This window comes from Psittacula echo (genome assembly GCF_963264785.1).
Source record: "Psittacula echo genome assembly, chromosome: 3".
Classification (NCBI taxonomy): domain Eukaryota; kingdom Metazoa; phylum Chordata; class Aves; order Psittaciformes; family Psittacidae; genus Psittacula; species Psittacula echo.
In genome coordinates, this window is record NC_137736.1 from 21,966,732 (window position 1) to 21,983,816 (window position 17,085).

The 17,085-nt window shown below is 43.2% G+C and overlaps 1 protein-coding gene across 1 annotated transcript; it reads left to right on the forward strand.

The window, feature by feature from the left end:
- Window positions 1-1,324: 1,324 nt before the first annotated feature.
- LOC308218957 (protein spire homolog 1-like) lies at window positions 1,325-16,793 on the forward strand (the record flags this gene model as incomplete). Its single annotated transcript, XM_080613496.1, has 15 exons — window positions 1,325-1,396; window positions 1,882-2,046; window positions 2,669-2,794; window positions 3,073-3,138; window positions 5,443-5,604; window positions 8,184-8,249; window positions 8,688-8,817; window positions 9,258-9,382; window positions 10,695-10,770; window positions 11,303-11,454; window positions 12,549-12,680; window positions 14,023-14,087; window positions 14,885-14,912; window positions 15,324-15,466; window positions 16,622-16,793. The coding sequence occupies 15 exons, from the start codon at window positions 1,325-1,327 to the stop codon at window positions 16,791-16,793; spliced, it is 1,680 nt and encodes a 559-aa protein (XP_080469622.1).
- Between the last annotated feature and the right edge of the window lie 292 nt (window positions 16,794-17,085).

A 17,085-nucleotide genomic window follows, 5' to 3' on the forward strand; every position in this document is an offset into this window, starting at 1 on the left:
AGTTGAATGCAATCTTTTTTTACTTGCCAGCATTAGTATTCCACTTAATAGATTTGTTAGGAACGACAGAGTAAAAATTGAGTATGATTTTTTTACAGTCTTATGTTTAGAGTACATTTGTTGTATAGTTTGTATTTTCTGTCAAGGAGCCTCATGCAAATGCAGATTAAAGTGGTGTCCCTTTAAAGCTATAGAGCAAAATTAGCATTAATGGTCACACCTGTAGGGAAGAGGTGAGAGCAAACTAAACCAGCAGGCAAAGAGGATAAAAGGCCGCAGCCTGGCCTGGAAAGGAGAGTGTTGGATTTCTTAGGGTAGGATGGGAGCTGAGAGGTAAAGGTGAAAATGGAGTTTCTGTGGTGTGAGCAGAGGATTACAAAGGTTTCTCTAGTTGAGATTCTGAGGTGTTTTGAACATCCTTTGAGTGAGGAGCAAGCCTGGGCTGTCTGCTTTCAATGTTGCTGTAAAATGAAGCAGTTGGCCCAAGGGCTGTGTCCACCTCTCCATTCTGTATTCATAAATGGTCCTGAAAGCATCTTTATCCATGCTGATGGTACTGCTTCTTTCATGGTGTACCATGAGTCCGGTAAGTGTGTGTAAGGGCTGCCAAGGCTTGTTCTTATAACGTGCTGGCATGTGGGGCATAAAGTGGGGAAATACCCTTCCCTTCTCCCTACTTTCCCTTTTATTGTGTTGTCATGAAGCTATTCTGCTGCTTGAACTCAATTTCAAAGGGCCATAGATGAGTGATAATACACACACATAGCCTACTAGCTTTTCTGGTAGTGCCCTAGTGAGTTATTTGTTCTAGGGTATAGATGGGATAAAATTTTGTTACTGCTTATGTTATTTGAAATAAGTAGTGTGAGGCTTTATTAAATGTCCTTGTCTGTTAATCTTCCTATGTATGGTTCCTTTGTAATTGTAACTCTCAAGACAGGTCTATGATTGACCGTTTCCCTTTTTTTGTCACTACGTGTAGCTAAGAAGTGGCAACATGCTTTTCTTTTGTATCGCTTGGTTGCACTACTGCACTGGTCAATGCTGGGCTAACCATCTAGGGACAACAGCAGGTAATAAAGAATAAAGAAAAAGATCCTGGGTCTTCCTTGTGGTTAGATATGTGTTAAGTGTATATATATATAAGAAAGTATCCTGCAGCTGTTATTTTAGGGTTAATGCTGATAACAAAGAGAATGTCATGTATTGCTTTTCAGGAGTCTCTAAATATATGTCTGCATTCCCCAGGGGGGACTGATGTTAGAGGGGTTTGTTTTCTTATTGCCAAGAATAACAAACAGCCAAAAGCTGTTTGTTAGTGCCTATGCAGTTATCTTTTTCTTCCTCCGTTCTTTCCCTTTCAGATGTCGGCAGCATTCAGCAGTCAGAGGACAAGGTAAGCCTGTGTCTTCACGTTTGTTATGTGTGCAGATGCAATGCTGCTGTAGTAGAAGGTCAGTTCAGGAGATGCAGATGTCTTTTTAAACTATGAAAGTGCTTAAACTTTCTGTGCCCTGTGAGAGTGACTGTCCCTTGCAATCTGGAAAATGAAACGGAATGCCAGGACTGAACTCCAGCAAGACAGTGGGGCTGGGAAACAGTGTGGACAAATGCTGCCTATTGTGGAATAGCCGACAGTCTTTTTTATCTTAATAACATAGAGGTGCTAGATAAGGCTGCTTTAAAATCTTAAAGCAGCTTATTTAGGTAGTATCTCAGGCTATCCAATGAGCATCTGGCTGCCTTTTGGGGCCTTCTCGTCCAGAGAGAGGTGCTCAGCCCTGAGAAGCAGTGGAGGGTACACTCATGGTTGGGAAGTGATAGCTGTGAAGTTTTCCACACCACTTTGCACTACACTGTTTCCTTGGTCTCTGTCTGCAGCTGTTGGAGTACTTGGGAATGGTGATATATGAAGCCCTGGACTGGGGAATCAGTGACCAAGTGGAGCGAGAACTGAGTGATCCATTGGAGAAACTGCTGTACCTCATGTTGAAATTGGATGATGGGGCAATGAAACCAGCAGTCACCCTGCAGGATGTTATCAAGGTTTCCTTTTTCCCACTTAATAAATACAGTAGCTTTAGAAGAGTTGAGGAACCATGCTGTTAACTAAGGGCAAGACCATTTCTGGGAAAAGGCTCAGTAGCTTGCTGGGGGGCATAGAGGGAGCATGTGGCTTTCCAATCAGAGGAAAATCACACTCAAATGCCTATGGAAAAGAAATAAGAAGGAAGACTGGACATGGCTCTTGTATAGCTGTGTCTACAAAGCCCTTCTGTATGTAGTCTCCAAATTCAATACCTAGAAGACTGTGGATATTGGGGGGGGGATCACTTGTCCTTACTTTTCAGTTTCTGCAAAAGCTGTGATTTGAATGTCTCAACTCAAACTAATATTTTCCTCTCAACCATAATTTAAAGGTGTGAGGAACTTTCCATCTTATGGAGAACAAGATAAATAACACAGCTACTTACATAATTGTGCTTATAAGATGGGATGTCTTGCTGCTTTGTTCCTCTGCATCTGCAACAGTTGGGGGGGAAAGGTACAATGGGGCTGTGAGGAAGATGTTTTTTAACTATGGATTGAGAAAACTGAATCTTGCTTTATTCCATCCAAACATATTTTTCATTTCAAGATTTCTCTTAAATAGCTGCACTTCTTTCAGGCCTGTGAGGAGCACTTGTCCAGGTCTTCTGAGGCTACCAGCCACTACCAAATTACCTGTAGGAGACTGTTTACTGGATATATGGAACTCAAGAAGCTTATAACTGTCATCCAGACCTCCAAAGAGGTACATTTGAGATCACCCCTTAGCTGCCTATTCCCTCTGCATTTACACACTCATCTAGTTCTAAAGTAACCTTCCTGCTGCACTAAAAATAGAGTACCTAGTTGAGTACCTTGCTGAAGGGTTATTTTCACAATGCGAAGGTCTACTGTTTCTGCACCATGTCAATAAGTTGTAGCTTTTGATATTTTAGGTGTCTGGGGCTTCTAGGCTTTTCAGATTAACATTAGTAATTTGTACTGAACAGTACAAGATCATGACTTCATGTGCTTCCTTCTCAGAGTCTGAGAAAAATGGATGTGGAAGGTGTGGTGGAAAAGTCCCTTCAGAAGAAGGACAAACACTGGGTAAGGGATCTAATCCCTTAATTATGAGGGGTGTGGTTTTTGTTTACCTTGGCTCTGTGGCTTTTCATTGACTCTTCTATGAAGAGCAGAGCATGAAATCAGATGAAACTTCTTAGGTTGTTCAAAGCTTAAGTAGCTAAAGAGTTGTCTGCAAAACAATCTGGAGAGTGGACTTGAAGTTAAACCAATTTGTGTGTTAATCTCACATGGACATTTATTCCTCACAAAGATTGTCTTTGTGGTTGAACTTAAATACCTTCTAAAAAATGAAGTTTGAGGCAGTCTTTGGAGTGTTCCTTCCTGCAAATGAGCCTCCAGCTCTTGGCAGCAACTGATACTTCCCAAAAGCAATCTCTTCCTCCCTTGTAGCTGGACAAAAAACTGTTCTGTTGGTGGTAGTACTGGGGTGGACTAGTTCAGTCTTTCTGTGTGGAGTCTGTGCTGGTTCAGGGCTGGATGGGACTGAAGGCCAGTAGTTGTGTCCATCTTTGTGGCTGTGTAGCTCCAGCAGCTCAAGTGAAGGGCTGAAGGAGGGCGAGGCTGGAGATGTACCTCCTACCTTCTGCTCACTGCCTTTCTTGTCTTTCCATTCTCTCATTTCATAGATCTTGGACTCTGTTTGGGGCAGAAAGCAACTTATTCTTTTCAAGGCCCTGTGCAGTCAGGGCTCATTCAGAAACAAATAACTCTTCTGGCTGGAGCTCTGCCCAGCATAAACAAATGCACTGTAGTCTGGAGTCTGTGGAGGCAAGCAGCAAGCCCCAAGAGACTTGTGGACTTGCTTCCTTTGTCTAAATAGCACTTGCTTTGAAGCTTGCTCAAACTATTTGTATGAAAATGTTTGTGAAATGTGTGTTTGGGCATATTCTCAATTTTGTGATCTCTTAAAATAAACTGGCAAGCTATCTGAAACCACAAACTCATCAACTGCTATAGCTCTTTTCTGCAGGGAATACATGAATAAATACGCGGGCTTTGCCATGTGGCCTGAAGGCCAGTGTATTTGGCCTCTACTCCTTCAGGAGGCATAAATTCCAAAGCAGGATGTCTGTTGCAAGTCCTCTGCCTCTAGTTTCTAAGTCCCTAAGTGCCAGTTGGTTGCACTGCTCTGACAAACTCTTCAGTTTAAAATAGCCAGAATGCCAGCTTCACTGGGATCCCACAGATTAGAGGTGATGCCTTGAGTGGTGCCAAGCAGATAATGCTCTCTCTGGGCCACATTTTTTTGTGTGGACTGAAACCTAGATCACAGCCTGATAGCATGTAGCCTCTGCAGAGCTTATCCATACATGTCACAAGACAATCTTTGCCTTGAAATCTAAGCAGTGAGAACACAGCTGTCTTGCCACTCATCTGTTGAACTGAAGGCAGTGGGTTTAGAGTGTTGCAGCATTTTGTGTGTGACAGTCCATGGAATGGCTGAAGGGGTAAGTTGAGGGAAGATGCTTCATACTGTAAGTGGAAAAGGGAGAGGAGTTTAAGTCAAACTTTGTGCTGAGGCAGTGGTCTAAAATATTTTGCTTCCCTTTCAATGTTTATAATAGAATCACTTGTTCTCGCTCAGTTTGCCTTTGGGATCCAGATAAGCTGTTGACTTAGCACTTCCATTACAATGTTGTTTAAACATGCTATTGAGTTGATTTTTTTTTTTTTTTTCCCCTGCTTTTAACTTTTGTTGGGTTATACTGCATGCCTGAGCATCCTCAGATATTAATACAGGAACAGGATGAGCAGATGTCAATTATCAAGTTGTGTCTCCAGGCTGAAACTGCTAATGTAGGCTGCTGGGAAGGTTGAAGTATGAGATCCCCTTTTTGTTTATTTCTTTGTCTGTGGACCCTTCAGCCCTTGGTTTCTGAAAGTTCAGAGTATTTTAATGGTAAGATTAGGTATTTAATTCCCAAGGTTTTCTTAGATCAAATAATATGAAAAAGCTCTGGCACCTGGAGCACTAGCAGGAAGCGTTCAGGTATTCAAGAAAATGGCTCTAGCTAGCTGGCAGCAGAAGCTGTGTTTTGCTGAAGTATGTTCATGAAGTTAATGACAAAATTTGGGAATAAGCCTGGTGAGCCAGCTCCCAGCTCCCTTGTTGTAAATTGACTTCTGCAAAGATAAGCAATTCTCTGCTGTGGTACTGGGCCCTAATCTGGCAGTGAGTTGAAAGTAGTGTTAAGGACACACTTCTTATTTCTGAATGACTTCAGCTGCTAAGTGTGCCCTATTACATGGAGGGAGGGGATGGGATGGGATCTACTCTATGTGTTCTAGCCAGCTGTTGACTAGGCCCTAACTGGTTTTTCTGAGGCATTCCTGTGGCCCAGTGTTGTTTGTGAGCTGCAGAATGGTGTGAAGCTGCGTAAACCTACTGAGCGACCACAGCATCGCTTGCCTCCAGCAGAACGTATCCGTTCTCCCTATGAATTACTTTTGGATGATATTCAGTGCAAGAGGTTCACCCTTCGGAAGGTGAGTGACTAGAGTCAATGGACAACTTTGAAACCACCTGTTCTACCTCATTTCTAAACAGTATTTGTTGAGACCTCTCCTCCAAAAGACTGGCTTTCTCAAAGGTACTTCCAAGTCCAAAAGCATCTGGACTTAGAAGTACTCTCTCAGCTGCAGCTCAGCATTAATTCACCCTGTTTGTCCACTCAGGTTCTTAATTTCCTATAATTTTTTTAAGTTGGGGGTATCCACTCTTTCCTAAAGCTGAATGGTGAACTTCTCTTTCCAGGGGTCAGCGACTCCCTTTCCTGAAACAATTGTGTTGCCTTGCATGCAGCAGTTTCATGAAATGCTTTTGCCTACTTATGCTTCCGACCTTGGACACTTGTGTCCTCCCAGGCTCCTTGAGCTGAGCTGTACCTGGCATCTCTCATTTGTTTCCTTGTCTTCCCAGATATGGGATATGTGCAAGGGCAAAAGCGCTTTTGAGTTCTTCGCTCAGCCTCAGGCAGAGGCCTCTAGGCAGTGTACATGAGCTACTGCAGGAGTTTACTCAGGGTAAAAAAATTGCTGATTCCCTTCCAGGGGCAGCTGCTGTGCTGACTCAAGACAACAATGTGGCTGGTTGGTGAAGATGACCAGATACAAAAATGTCTGGGATGTCTCTAAAGGCTTGTGATGCTGTTCACTTGTTGCAGCTTGATCTGGGAATGATGAGCAGATCTAAAACATTGGCATAAGGCTTTGTGGCATTGGCATGCTTTGCAAACAGACGCCTTGGCAGAAGATGAGACAACTCTACTTGTAATGAAGAATATTTTAAAAGTGAAAACTTTGCATACAGCACTAGACATCGGCTTTTTTTCTCCTTGTTGGTGCTGCTAGGGGGCAGGGGGGTTAGAAGTCTCAGCTAAAGCCTGTACCTTTATAAAATCCAAGCTCTTGTTTGTCTTGGCTGTGACTCCAGCTTCCAGATAAAGCTATGACATTTCTCTGGAAGTGATCTCTTCATTGATATATAAATGAATAGTAGTGGAAAGGAGACAGTACATTGTAACTACTTATGTTCCTCGCAGTGCACTGTGTATCAATGCACTGTGCAGTACAGAACCATAACTCAAGGTGGCAGGATGAGCTGGGTCTTTATTTTATTTCCTTTTTTTATTTCTGTGGTTGACAGAGAAGCACAAACATGCTTGAAGAGTAGTAGTCAGAAATGCTAGAAGAAAGCACAGAGTGCTACTGCTCAGGTCTTTGTGAAGACTCTTAAGCAAGGATTTCCCCATCAGCTATTGTAAAGCTTCTCTAACAAACAGTACTCTAATTTGCAAATGAATGAAAACTACAGCTATTGTGGGAAGCTGTAGCGTTGTTCTACCAACACTCCCACCTGTTCGGAAGCTGTACACACAGGGAAAGTAAATGGCATAGCTTCAAAGTAAGAATAAGTGAAATGAGGCAGCTAAAGACATGCATGTGCAAGTTTACTTTTTCTGTCAGCTCTCTTCTATGCAGCGAGCACAGGGCTTGATGATCATAGAATCATAGAATAGTTAGGGTTGGAAAGGACCTTAAGATCATCTAGTTCCAACCCCTCTGCCATGGGCAGGGGTAAAGAAGATCACTACTGGTGCTGCCAGGAAAAAGAGATGGGTCATAGTGGTAGGGAACTCTACTTTGAAAGGGACAGAGGCACTCATCTGTCGGCCTGACCTGGTCTCGAGGGAGGTGTGTTGCCTACCTGGGGCATGGATCAGGGATGTTGCAGAGAGGCTGCCTGCTCTAGTGAGTCCCACAGACTATTACCCGCTTCTGGTCATCCATGTGGGTGCTAGTGATGTTGATAGCAGTAGGCTGGAGAACATGAAGAAGGACTACAGAGCCCTGGGAGAGGTGGTTAGGGGCTCTGGAGCTCAGATTGTCTTTTCATCAATTCTCCAGGATATAGGGGGGGACCTTAAAAAAGCTAGGAGGATTGGCCAAGATAATAAATGGTTAAAAGGATGATGCCATAGTCAGGGGTTTGGGTGTTATGATGGAGACAGTCTGCCTCCTGTGAATACCTGCTCTGCAATTCTATCTTGCTGTTGTTTCTAGTTTACATAGGACTGTAAGCCAGTCTCTGGCTTACATATAGCTTATGTATACAGCTTATGCATGTATATGTAGCTGTATGCATAAGCTACATAGATAATGTAGCTTATGCATACAGCTGCCTGCTTCTACTGTTCCTGTTACAGTCTTGTTAACCCATTCAATTACTCTCCTCCCTGGAGCTGAGTTGTTGCTGAATGTGATCCTGCTTGTCAGGATCATTCCTGATATTAAAATTTGAGTACAATGTTATTTAGTGGCTTTTCAGATCAGTTCACAAGCTAGAAGGCTGTATGCTTCTTGTGCAAGCCTCGTAAATCTGTGTCTACCAAACCCCATGTAAGCTAATCTCATAATTCTTGACTTCCCAACTCAGTTTTGTTATGCCTTTCCCACCTCCCCATTCCCAAATCCTCATTTGAGTCATTCACTGTGCCACTGAATTGGGAGTGTGTATCAGGAGCAGAGAAAGAACTGTTGTTTAAGCATGATTTCTGTTCTTTCAGGTGATCGAGCAGAAACACAGGACCCCCAAAGCTGATGTAGCTGTCCCCAAGCCTCATCTGAAACCTGTAGGTGACCTGGTGCTGCATCTAGTGATAGCAAAACAAGATGATTCTGCAGTTGACAAGACAACTTCTAGGAATATAGAGTTACTGGTTTGGGTTTGGGTATATTAATCATACTTAACTTTTGGGCACACCCTACTGCCAAAATACGTGGTTAGGAAAACGGGAGGTGACATCTGCATAGAAGAAAGATGATCAATCTGCCTAATTCCTCCACTGTTTCTCCCATTTGGAACATTTTGTGGTCCTGAAAGTACTCCTGGAGTTCTCAGTTTCAAATTTGAGAGTTGCTTAAGTATTCTAGTATGCATTATCTAGAATTTCTCTTGTGTGCAGGGCCCAGTGAGTGACAGGCACTTGTTAAAAAAGTGCCATTGCTGAAGAAATAGTTCTGTTGCCACTTTGCTCTTGACTTTTTCTTTTTGTATGTTTTGCTTTCAGGTGCTGGAGAGGAAGCTGAAAGAGCACATGCCGCAGGAGTCCAGCTGGCATGAACAGCTCATGGCAGAAGTAAAACAACCGCAGAAGCTTCAATCATCAGCAGCAAGGGAAAATGGGAGCGGGCCCAAAGGTACCTGCTACAAAGTGACCTATCAAGCATGCAAGTAAAGTCAGTGTTAACTAAAAGTAATAGATGGCTTTTGAAATGAAAGGCCACTCATCTTTTCCATAGCATGTATAATGCAAGGGAAGTGGGGATGCTAATTTTGTGTGATAGAGGTGGTATGGCATAAAAATGGTTCTTTCCAGAAAATCTGTTTGTGGCTTATTAAGTCTCAAAAGATGTTTCAACTTACCCTTTATTAAGTGGAAGTTCAAATTTGTCTGTCCACTAAGTGAAAGAACAAGACTTTAACCATTACCTAAAGCTAAAAGATTGTTACTCACCTGACAAATTCTAGCCAAATATCAAATTCTGATGTGTGGATATCAAATTTGTTATTTTGTCACAGCACAATATCTCTATCTTGTCTGTGTGTATGGGTGTTTTTGTTCCCTTCTCCCATGCAGAAATGCTTGTGACACCAAATACTGCCCTGAAATCTCCAAGCAATAGTTTCCAAACTCTCCAAGATGGCAATACAGGGTTTAAAATTGTCAACACTACAAGACGACAGCTGGGACCAGGAGTTCAGGTAAGGCTTTAAGTGAAAGGAGTCTGGAGAGGCACTAGATCTGCACACATATGTAGCTTGAGACATGAGGTTCAAATCCCAGTGTGGGCAATCTTGTCTCTCCAAAGTGAAGGAATGTGGTATTATTAGGCTCCCTGAAGTCCTTCCTGCTACAGAAGCTCATGCCATGTTTAAACACTTCTTTCTGTGGCATGACAGCAGTCTATAGAGCCAAGGCCTGCTCTGGTCTCTTAAAACTAGATCCTGCAGAAGTTTTAATGTTCACAGGAGTTTGGCCAATATGGGTTAAAACTATTCCCTGTCTTTGCTCACAGTGAAGCATTTGATGCTAGATGTATTGATATGTTTGCATTTCATGTGGTATGTGAGCTTGTGGAAGGAAAGCCTAATGATTTTTTTTTTTCAGGAAGCAACTTCTGGTGAATTCCCACTGCCTGTGGAAAAATTTTGGGAGCACCATTCTTCAGTAAACTATGATACATAGTCTTTGGGTTCTTTCAACTTCTGGCTTGGTCATGAAAAGCTTGACTGCCTAGTTCTGGGATCCAGTCTGAGCATATTCAGAAATTCTGTGGAACAGAACTTAAGCTCTAACACATCATGTCTAGCACAGATGCACTGGCATACAAACAGGAATCTGTTTCTATAAACACTTCTGTCTGAAATGCAATTGCTTAACTGAGGGAAACATATATGAATTAAAAACCTTAGCTATATTTGCACAAGTCTATGCTATTTGTAGGAATGTTCCACATTTGGGAACCCTGTGGCCTGATGTATTACTGCTAAACTAGAAGGACCTTCATATGGAGACTATAATGTAACTTCTGCTTTTCTAGAGAAGCTAGAAGCAGTGCTGTTGAGATACAGCTTTGGGTTTGAGTTGGGTTAGTGGGGCACAGTCTTTTGAACTGTTCTCTAGCATTGCTGCATGTGAGCTGGAGTCAAGAAAATAGTCCGGTGTACTCACAGTTGTATAGGGAGGATTTTGTGAAGTTGGTTCCTGAACAGATGAAACTTTGTGGCTAGTATCTGGATTGAACTTGGGTGAGAGAGAAAACAGGTGAATTTGAAATTTCACTAGCTTGGCTGGAGCTTCCAGAGGGAGAATTAACTTGCTATTACCTCTTGGAATGTAGACTTGCTAAATATACCACACTGATTTTTTTCCACTCCACTTTTGGCTGAGCCTTGAACATTTCTGGTCAGTCCTGGATATCGTGGGGTTTGTTTGGCAGCAGCTCTCCTGAGGAAGTGGACTTGGTATCTTTTGTATGTAGCTTATAAGATTGTCCTGTCCTCTGGCCTACAGGAAACTGCTCTGATGCTGCCCTCCAGCTCCTGGCTTGCCTCATCTAGGTCAGCAATAGTATCCAGCAACAGTGCAGGTCAGTGTACTTCTAGCTGCACATTTAGATCAGGTGTTGGTGGCCTGCTGGGTTCTCAAAGCCTTCGGTTGGGCTCACTGTACCCTTTGATCACCTGAAAACACTTTAACAGGAGAAGCTCCAATGCTAAGTAATGCTTCTGGGGAGGTGCCCTTAGAAAACCATTGCTCTGCAGTTGACTGAAGCTTGTATAGCTCCTGCAGCTTCAAAACATTGATAACATGTCCCCAAAGGCCTAACTGGAATCCACAGTAGACGCTAAATGGGTGTTTTGAATGTTCAAGTAGAAAGTGCACTACTTGATACTATTAAACTAAATAGTGCTAATGAAACCTTGTCACTGCCTACTGACAAGCATAATTACTGTAACCTCTGCTTTTTGTTATCTGAGCTAATGGGTGTTGAGAGAGAGAAATGTAAGCCTTGCTACCTTCAGAAGGCAGTGTAATGCTCTTAAGCATTCAGCTTTTGGGGTGAATACTTAGAAACTGCCTGCTGGTTTTCTATACCCTCGAACTGTCTTCCTCTCCAGGTCTTGCTGCAAGTTGCACATGTCCTCCTGTGAGTGCACCCACGCTAGGAGACATTAAACCTAATGGCTTCCTGAATGCTGGCCAAATGCAGCTGCCCCCTTACAGAGGAAGGTCCAAATCTGTAGAGAGAGGCCTTCAAAAAAAGAAGCTTGTAAGTCCAGCATGTCAGCTAGCACACCTGCTCTGATACTTCTGGTAATGACCAGAGCTTGCACCTTGATCTCTGTGCAAGCAGTAAGCCTGTTTTGTGGTTTTTATCTTGCACCATATTGTATACTGATATTAAGCTGATATATTATTCTCTCCTTGGAGGTGCTTAATTGAAGACTGGATGCTTTAGCATCTTTGTGGAGGCTCCCAGTTTGCGTGATAGGAAATAGAGTTGCTCCTCATACAAGAAGGGAAAAATACCACTGCATTACTTGAAAGTGTCTGTCAAGGCTTCCTCAAGCAGACTGTAGTTGACAGTGTAATTGACAGTTTATGCTTTTTTTCCATCTCCCCCCATTCATTTTAGATTCTGATACAGTAACAAACTTGTAAATATATGTGGTACTGAAGTTATCAGGCTTTGAATGACTGTTGTTGGAGCAATGATGTTTTGCGTGCACCTGTGCAGCCTTCTGAATTATGGCCTCACCTGACAAAGTGTGCTGTGCCCTTGCCTCCTTTCCTTCTGCATCCCTCCCTGCACCACCCTGGCAAGTCTCTAAACTGGCCACAACTCTGTGTGACCTCTTTGTTCAGTAGTGGATGGAGGTGGGCTGGGCTCCCCACCTGGGGATAAAAGCACTGTTGTCTCTCCTGGTTAATCACCAGACCATAGCTGCCATTGGTGTGGGACCAGTGAGTCCTGGGAAAGAGGAGGCAAGAGGGTGTTATGCTGCAGAAAGGGATCCTGTGCTGAAGAGGGGCCAGGAGGCCATATGTGCTGTGATCTGTACCAAAGGGTAAAATTCCCTGAAGGCTGGCTCTGGACATGGTATTAACTACTGTGGGGACCGAGTGACCTGCTTACCTAATGAGGTGTCAGGAAGCTGCTTGAAAACTGTAGCAACCACTAAAGCCCCTGTAGTAGTTCCTTTGCTAATATTGTCAGTCAACTGATGTTCCTCATCACTGGCACAGCTGAGTTTTGGGAACGAATGCTCCTGAGCCTTTTGGGACTGAGTTTTGAGCGTGACCTCCTCAGGTATCTACTTCCTTCAGCTTTCTCTGAATGCTTAACTTCTGTCTTTTTGATAGGACTGTCCCTTTCCTACAAAGTGGCCAACACCTACCATTGCTGAGCTGATTGGAACCAGATATGCAATGACGGTCCTGGAAGGGCAAGGCTTCTTCCAAGGAGGTAGTGATGGCGTCTTTCCAAGAGCGAAGGTATGTTTCTTCTCTTTGTGCTGTCCTTGCCTTTTCAAAAGCTGGCTGGCTTCATGGCCTTTAGTGCTAAACTCTGAGGTGCTCTGTCACGATATATCCTGTTCATGCAGCTGATCCATGTTTGGCCCGATGCTGTAAAAATCTTTTAATACATTGTGTGGTAATGGCTTCTAATCAAGCTTAAGCTGTGTGAGTTGTGTAGAAAGTAACCCAGCCTTTGCTTGATACTTCTTGTACTATTATTTCCATGCTAGGAGAGCAGACTGCCAAGTCTGTTGGCCAGCTCTGAAATCACGAAGTAACTAGCTGGGGTTTGGTACTGCTAAACAGACAAGGGCTCTTAACTCAGGCTCCCACACCTGAGTTGTGCTGACTGTGAAGGCAGCTGAATTGCTGAGTGAAGGCAGAGGTTAGTGAGATGAGAGGGACGGGGTGATCTGCAGCACCATCCTGTTGGCTGTCCACTCTGCTCAATTGCTGGCTTATTCACTGAGCCCCTTTAGATGGCATGTTGTAACCAGTCCTGCTATAACAGATGTTATGAGTACAAGCCCTTTGCACCACAGATGTGAGAAAGTCTGTGCTACCTGGCTTCGGGGTCAGTTTCTTGCCCTCACTTATTTAGCAGTACAGGCAGAGCCAAAGGGTTCTACTAGCAGAGCTGTGCTACTGCCACAATCTGTTTGATGCTCCTGAGACTGAATCCTTGTGTTCTTCTTGCCTAGGACTTACTATCCCTGCTTTAACTTGCCTGATGCCTGCCTATTCTAAAATGGCTCTCTTTTTGTTGTCGCTGCTGAAGTTCTTTTAGTTTTCTCAAGCTCTGCTTCTCAAGATAATATCACTTCTGACTGCCAGCTGTGTATGAAAGTATTCTATTTTTTTTTTTTTATAAAGTTCAAGTGACTCATCAGCTTCCTTATGACTCATTTTTTGCTTCAGGATTTGATTGAAATTTGCCCTAACTTAATCTCTTTGGGACTGCTGCAGTCTACCTCAAAGAATGTCTCTCTTCTTCTCTCTGTCTTAACTAGCTACTGTTCCACTCTTGCACAATACAGCTATTGTTTGCTCAAGAGCGCTTTTTTAACACTCCTGTTGTCTGGCAGCTGCCCCAAACCTCTGCATCATAAAAACACTGGCCTACAAGTAAGACCTTTTTTGCCTTTTTAGCTTTTATAATTCTTGTGTCTCTGCTATCCTTTATTGGATTTCTGTTATTGTACGTGAATCTAAAGCCTTTAGAAGGTTGGTTTATATGCTTGCTCTTTGGCAGTCAGTGGATACTGTTGGTACAAAGATATTTACCATTTGCATTCACAAGTAACTTTTCTTTCCACAGATCTGTTTCAGCTGCCATAAGCAGATGTTCCTTAAGTGGCCTTACAGCTGTTACCTCTGCAGCAGGTGAGCTGGTACAAAAGGACTGAATAAGGAGGGAGAAAAGAATAAAGAAACAGTGCTGAAAAATACTCTGTATTCTAACAGTTGCAGCACTGGATAGGAGCAGGTTGCTGAGCCCTTCAGTTTTGTCTTAATGCACAAGCCAGGCTGAAGTGTCTACAGCTGCAGAGGATGTGGAAAAACTTGCCTCTGAAGTGGTATCTCAAATTTAACCAATATATTGTTCATGTATTAGATTAAATTTCTCTGAGATCATGCTCTACATTCTGCTCTAAAGCCTGGATTTAACTTCTGTCAGGGGCTTGAGCAGGTTCTGGGAGAGGCTGTACACCAGAATATTCTGGTGAGCACCTAAAAAGTGAACTTCAGACCCTGTGACTGGGAAGGGAGTTGGACCTACTTGTATCCACTTATTCATCTGAGGGGTTTTGCTCATGGGAGGGCAAAAGAGGAACTTCAGCCTCATCAAGGCTCATCTTACATCTATTTGAAGCACTGAATTGATTAAAAGCAACAAGTAAACAACCATTGGAAACTGAGTAACTAGCTGGTGGTAGCGCTGAATGAAAAGTAGTGGGCGTTTGCAGTTAAAGCCTTCAAACAATGTATGCTTCATTACAGATCTGTAAATAGGAGGGTTGGCAAACTGAATAGTTCTAAGCTTGCTTACTTTGCCATCAAGTGATTGTGCCACAGTCACAAATTAAGACTTCCCTGGGAGAGTCACCCTTAGCTGCAATATTGGTATCTGCATGGAGCTTTGCTCAAATGATAATGCTGGGAACTGTTTTTTCTCTTAGTGTTGTCTGCTGTGACTGCTGCATCAAGGTAAGTCTAGTCTTTACAACAGCATATGGATGTTTTACATTTTCTGTTTTCCCTGCACCTCAGCTAGTCATAAGAAGCTTTCTGTCATCCCACTCATAACTCAGGTGTACACTCTAGCTTGTTTCTGAGAATAAAGGAGAGGGAATACTACAGGGTGCAAAAGCAGCCAGGGTGCCACAGATGTATCTTGTCATATTTGGCTAACGCAGCTCTGGTTCCTTTTTCTTTCATCCTGTGTAAAGTGGTTGGGATTACTCTGTGCTCTATATATACAAGGGTCAGACAGTTCACTGCATTAATGTCTATCTTCTAAGTGCACCAATAAATCAATTCCATGCCATGTGAATTTTCCTGCTAAGGAGGAGCATATGTTTTCCCTGAGAACTCAGGTGACTTGTGGTGTGATTCCAGATGTCCATGCCCTTCAGAACATGTGTACATCTCCCACTTCACTTTCTGAAACTTCTGAGACTCTCTAGAGAGGAGGACCCAGCTACTCAAGAGCAGAAGAGCTTAGAGTTGCTGCATGAAATAGAGCACTGGGAGTATTTTGGGTAAGCTGGGACAGGGATGTTCTGGTTTGTCTTAGAAGATGTTGCCTGTATATGCAAGTCTACAAACATGCTTACAGCAGTATGTTGTATTGTGCTGGTCAGCTGAATGTTATGCTGAATGACTGGTTTAGCCACTCATCTAGCTAGTCTACTGTTCTCTGCAAATATTATGAATTTTGGATGACCAAAAGGAGGATGTGTAGGTGAAATCCATTTTGCTTTAAGCTAACAGGCTTCTGACTTGGGTTCAGATGTGTCCGTGTTAGTCCAGACATAGAAGGTTCCTTGTGACAGCTTCATTTGTATGAGTTTCCAGACCCTATAATACTCTGCCCCCTGCAGCCAGAGGTCTGTCACTACAACCCAAGAGTAGCCCTCTTCTACCTAGTGTGCTAATGGTCTCAGCTGCAAGTGCCTGAAGAGTAATGCCACAGATGGCTTCTCAGTCCCTCCAAATACGTACAGACACCTTTTCCTTTTTGTCCTCAGAAAGGGAGCTGTTTCAAAAAGAGCTTTTGACAGTTCTGGGTGGAAAAGAAAGACCTTGTGGGTATAAGTGCAATATCTAGGGACTGGAAACATGTATTATCTCTTATCATCTTTCCAAATCAGTTATATGTTGTACTGGGGGAACAGGCATCTTTTCTCTCTGAACCCATTCTTTAATGGGTCAAAGTCACAGCAGTTTCTGGTTCAAAAGCTTGTACTTCAGTTGCCAAAAATCAGAGGTAGTGTTCACTACTGAAGTTAGCTATGTGGGGTGGTGGTTTGGTCTGTCTTATAATGCAGGTGCTGCAGAAGAGGTCTGAGTGACTGCATTACTTTCATACTTCAGGATGGCAAAAAAAAAACCAAACCCAAACATCCAGGATAAGGATGTGGCCATAACCTTGGATCAACCAGATACCCATTAGCCCTCAGCCCTTTGGCTGACATACTGTCAAGAGAGAGAAGGTGCCAGTAAATTAATCTGTTCTGGTGCTTAGTAGCCTTCCTAAGTGAAGCTGGCTGCTCTGTTGAACTCGTGCATCTAGCTAAATCACTTAGCAGTGTTGGACCACAGAGGGGGGGAAGGGTGGAAGAGTGCTACATACATCCTGCAACAAAAACCTCTGCCAGCTTTCCTGCTTTTCTTTTTCCCCTCTCCCACTCCAGTGTACCTGTTACTTTGGAGCCCTGTTGCCTAGCACGGCCTCTGTGCTGTTACACAGGGCCTGTGGCAGATTGGCTGACTGCAGACATCTGTAGACGATGTGAGCAGTATCTGTTGAACATGGCTTCCAGTCAACAGCAGAGCATCCCTCTCAGGAGAACTTCCTGTCCTTGAACCAAATTGGAATGAGTCTACTATACATTTCTCCTGTCACTTGTTCTATACCTGAAGTAAATTAAATGGCTTCATGCTCCCACAGACATAAAGGCCTGAATACAAGACCTCCCTGCTGGTTAGTCTAAGTGGGAAGCGCAATTGGTATATATGTATTGTGAAGTATTATAAAGCTTTGTGGCTTTTAGAACTGTTTTAATTCTTTCTGTGTTTTTGAGGAAAATAAAAGTTGAAGCACTGTCATGCCTCTAGCATTTCCTCCTTTGCACCTGCAGTTATTGTTCTGTGGCAT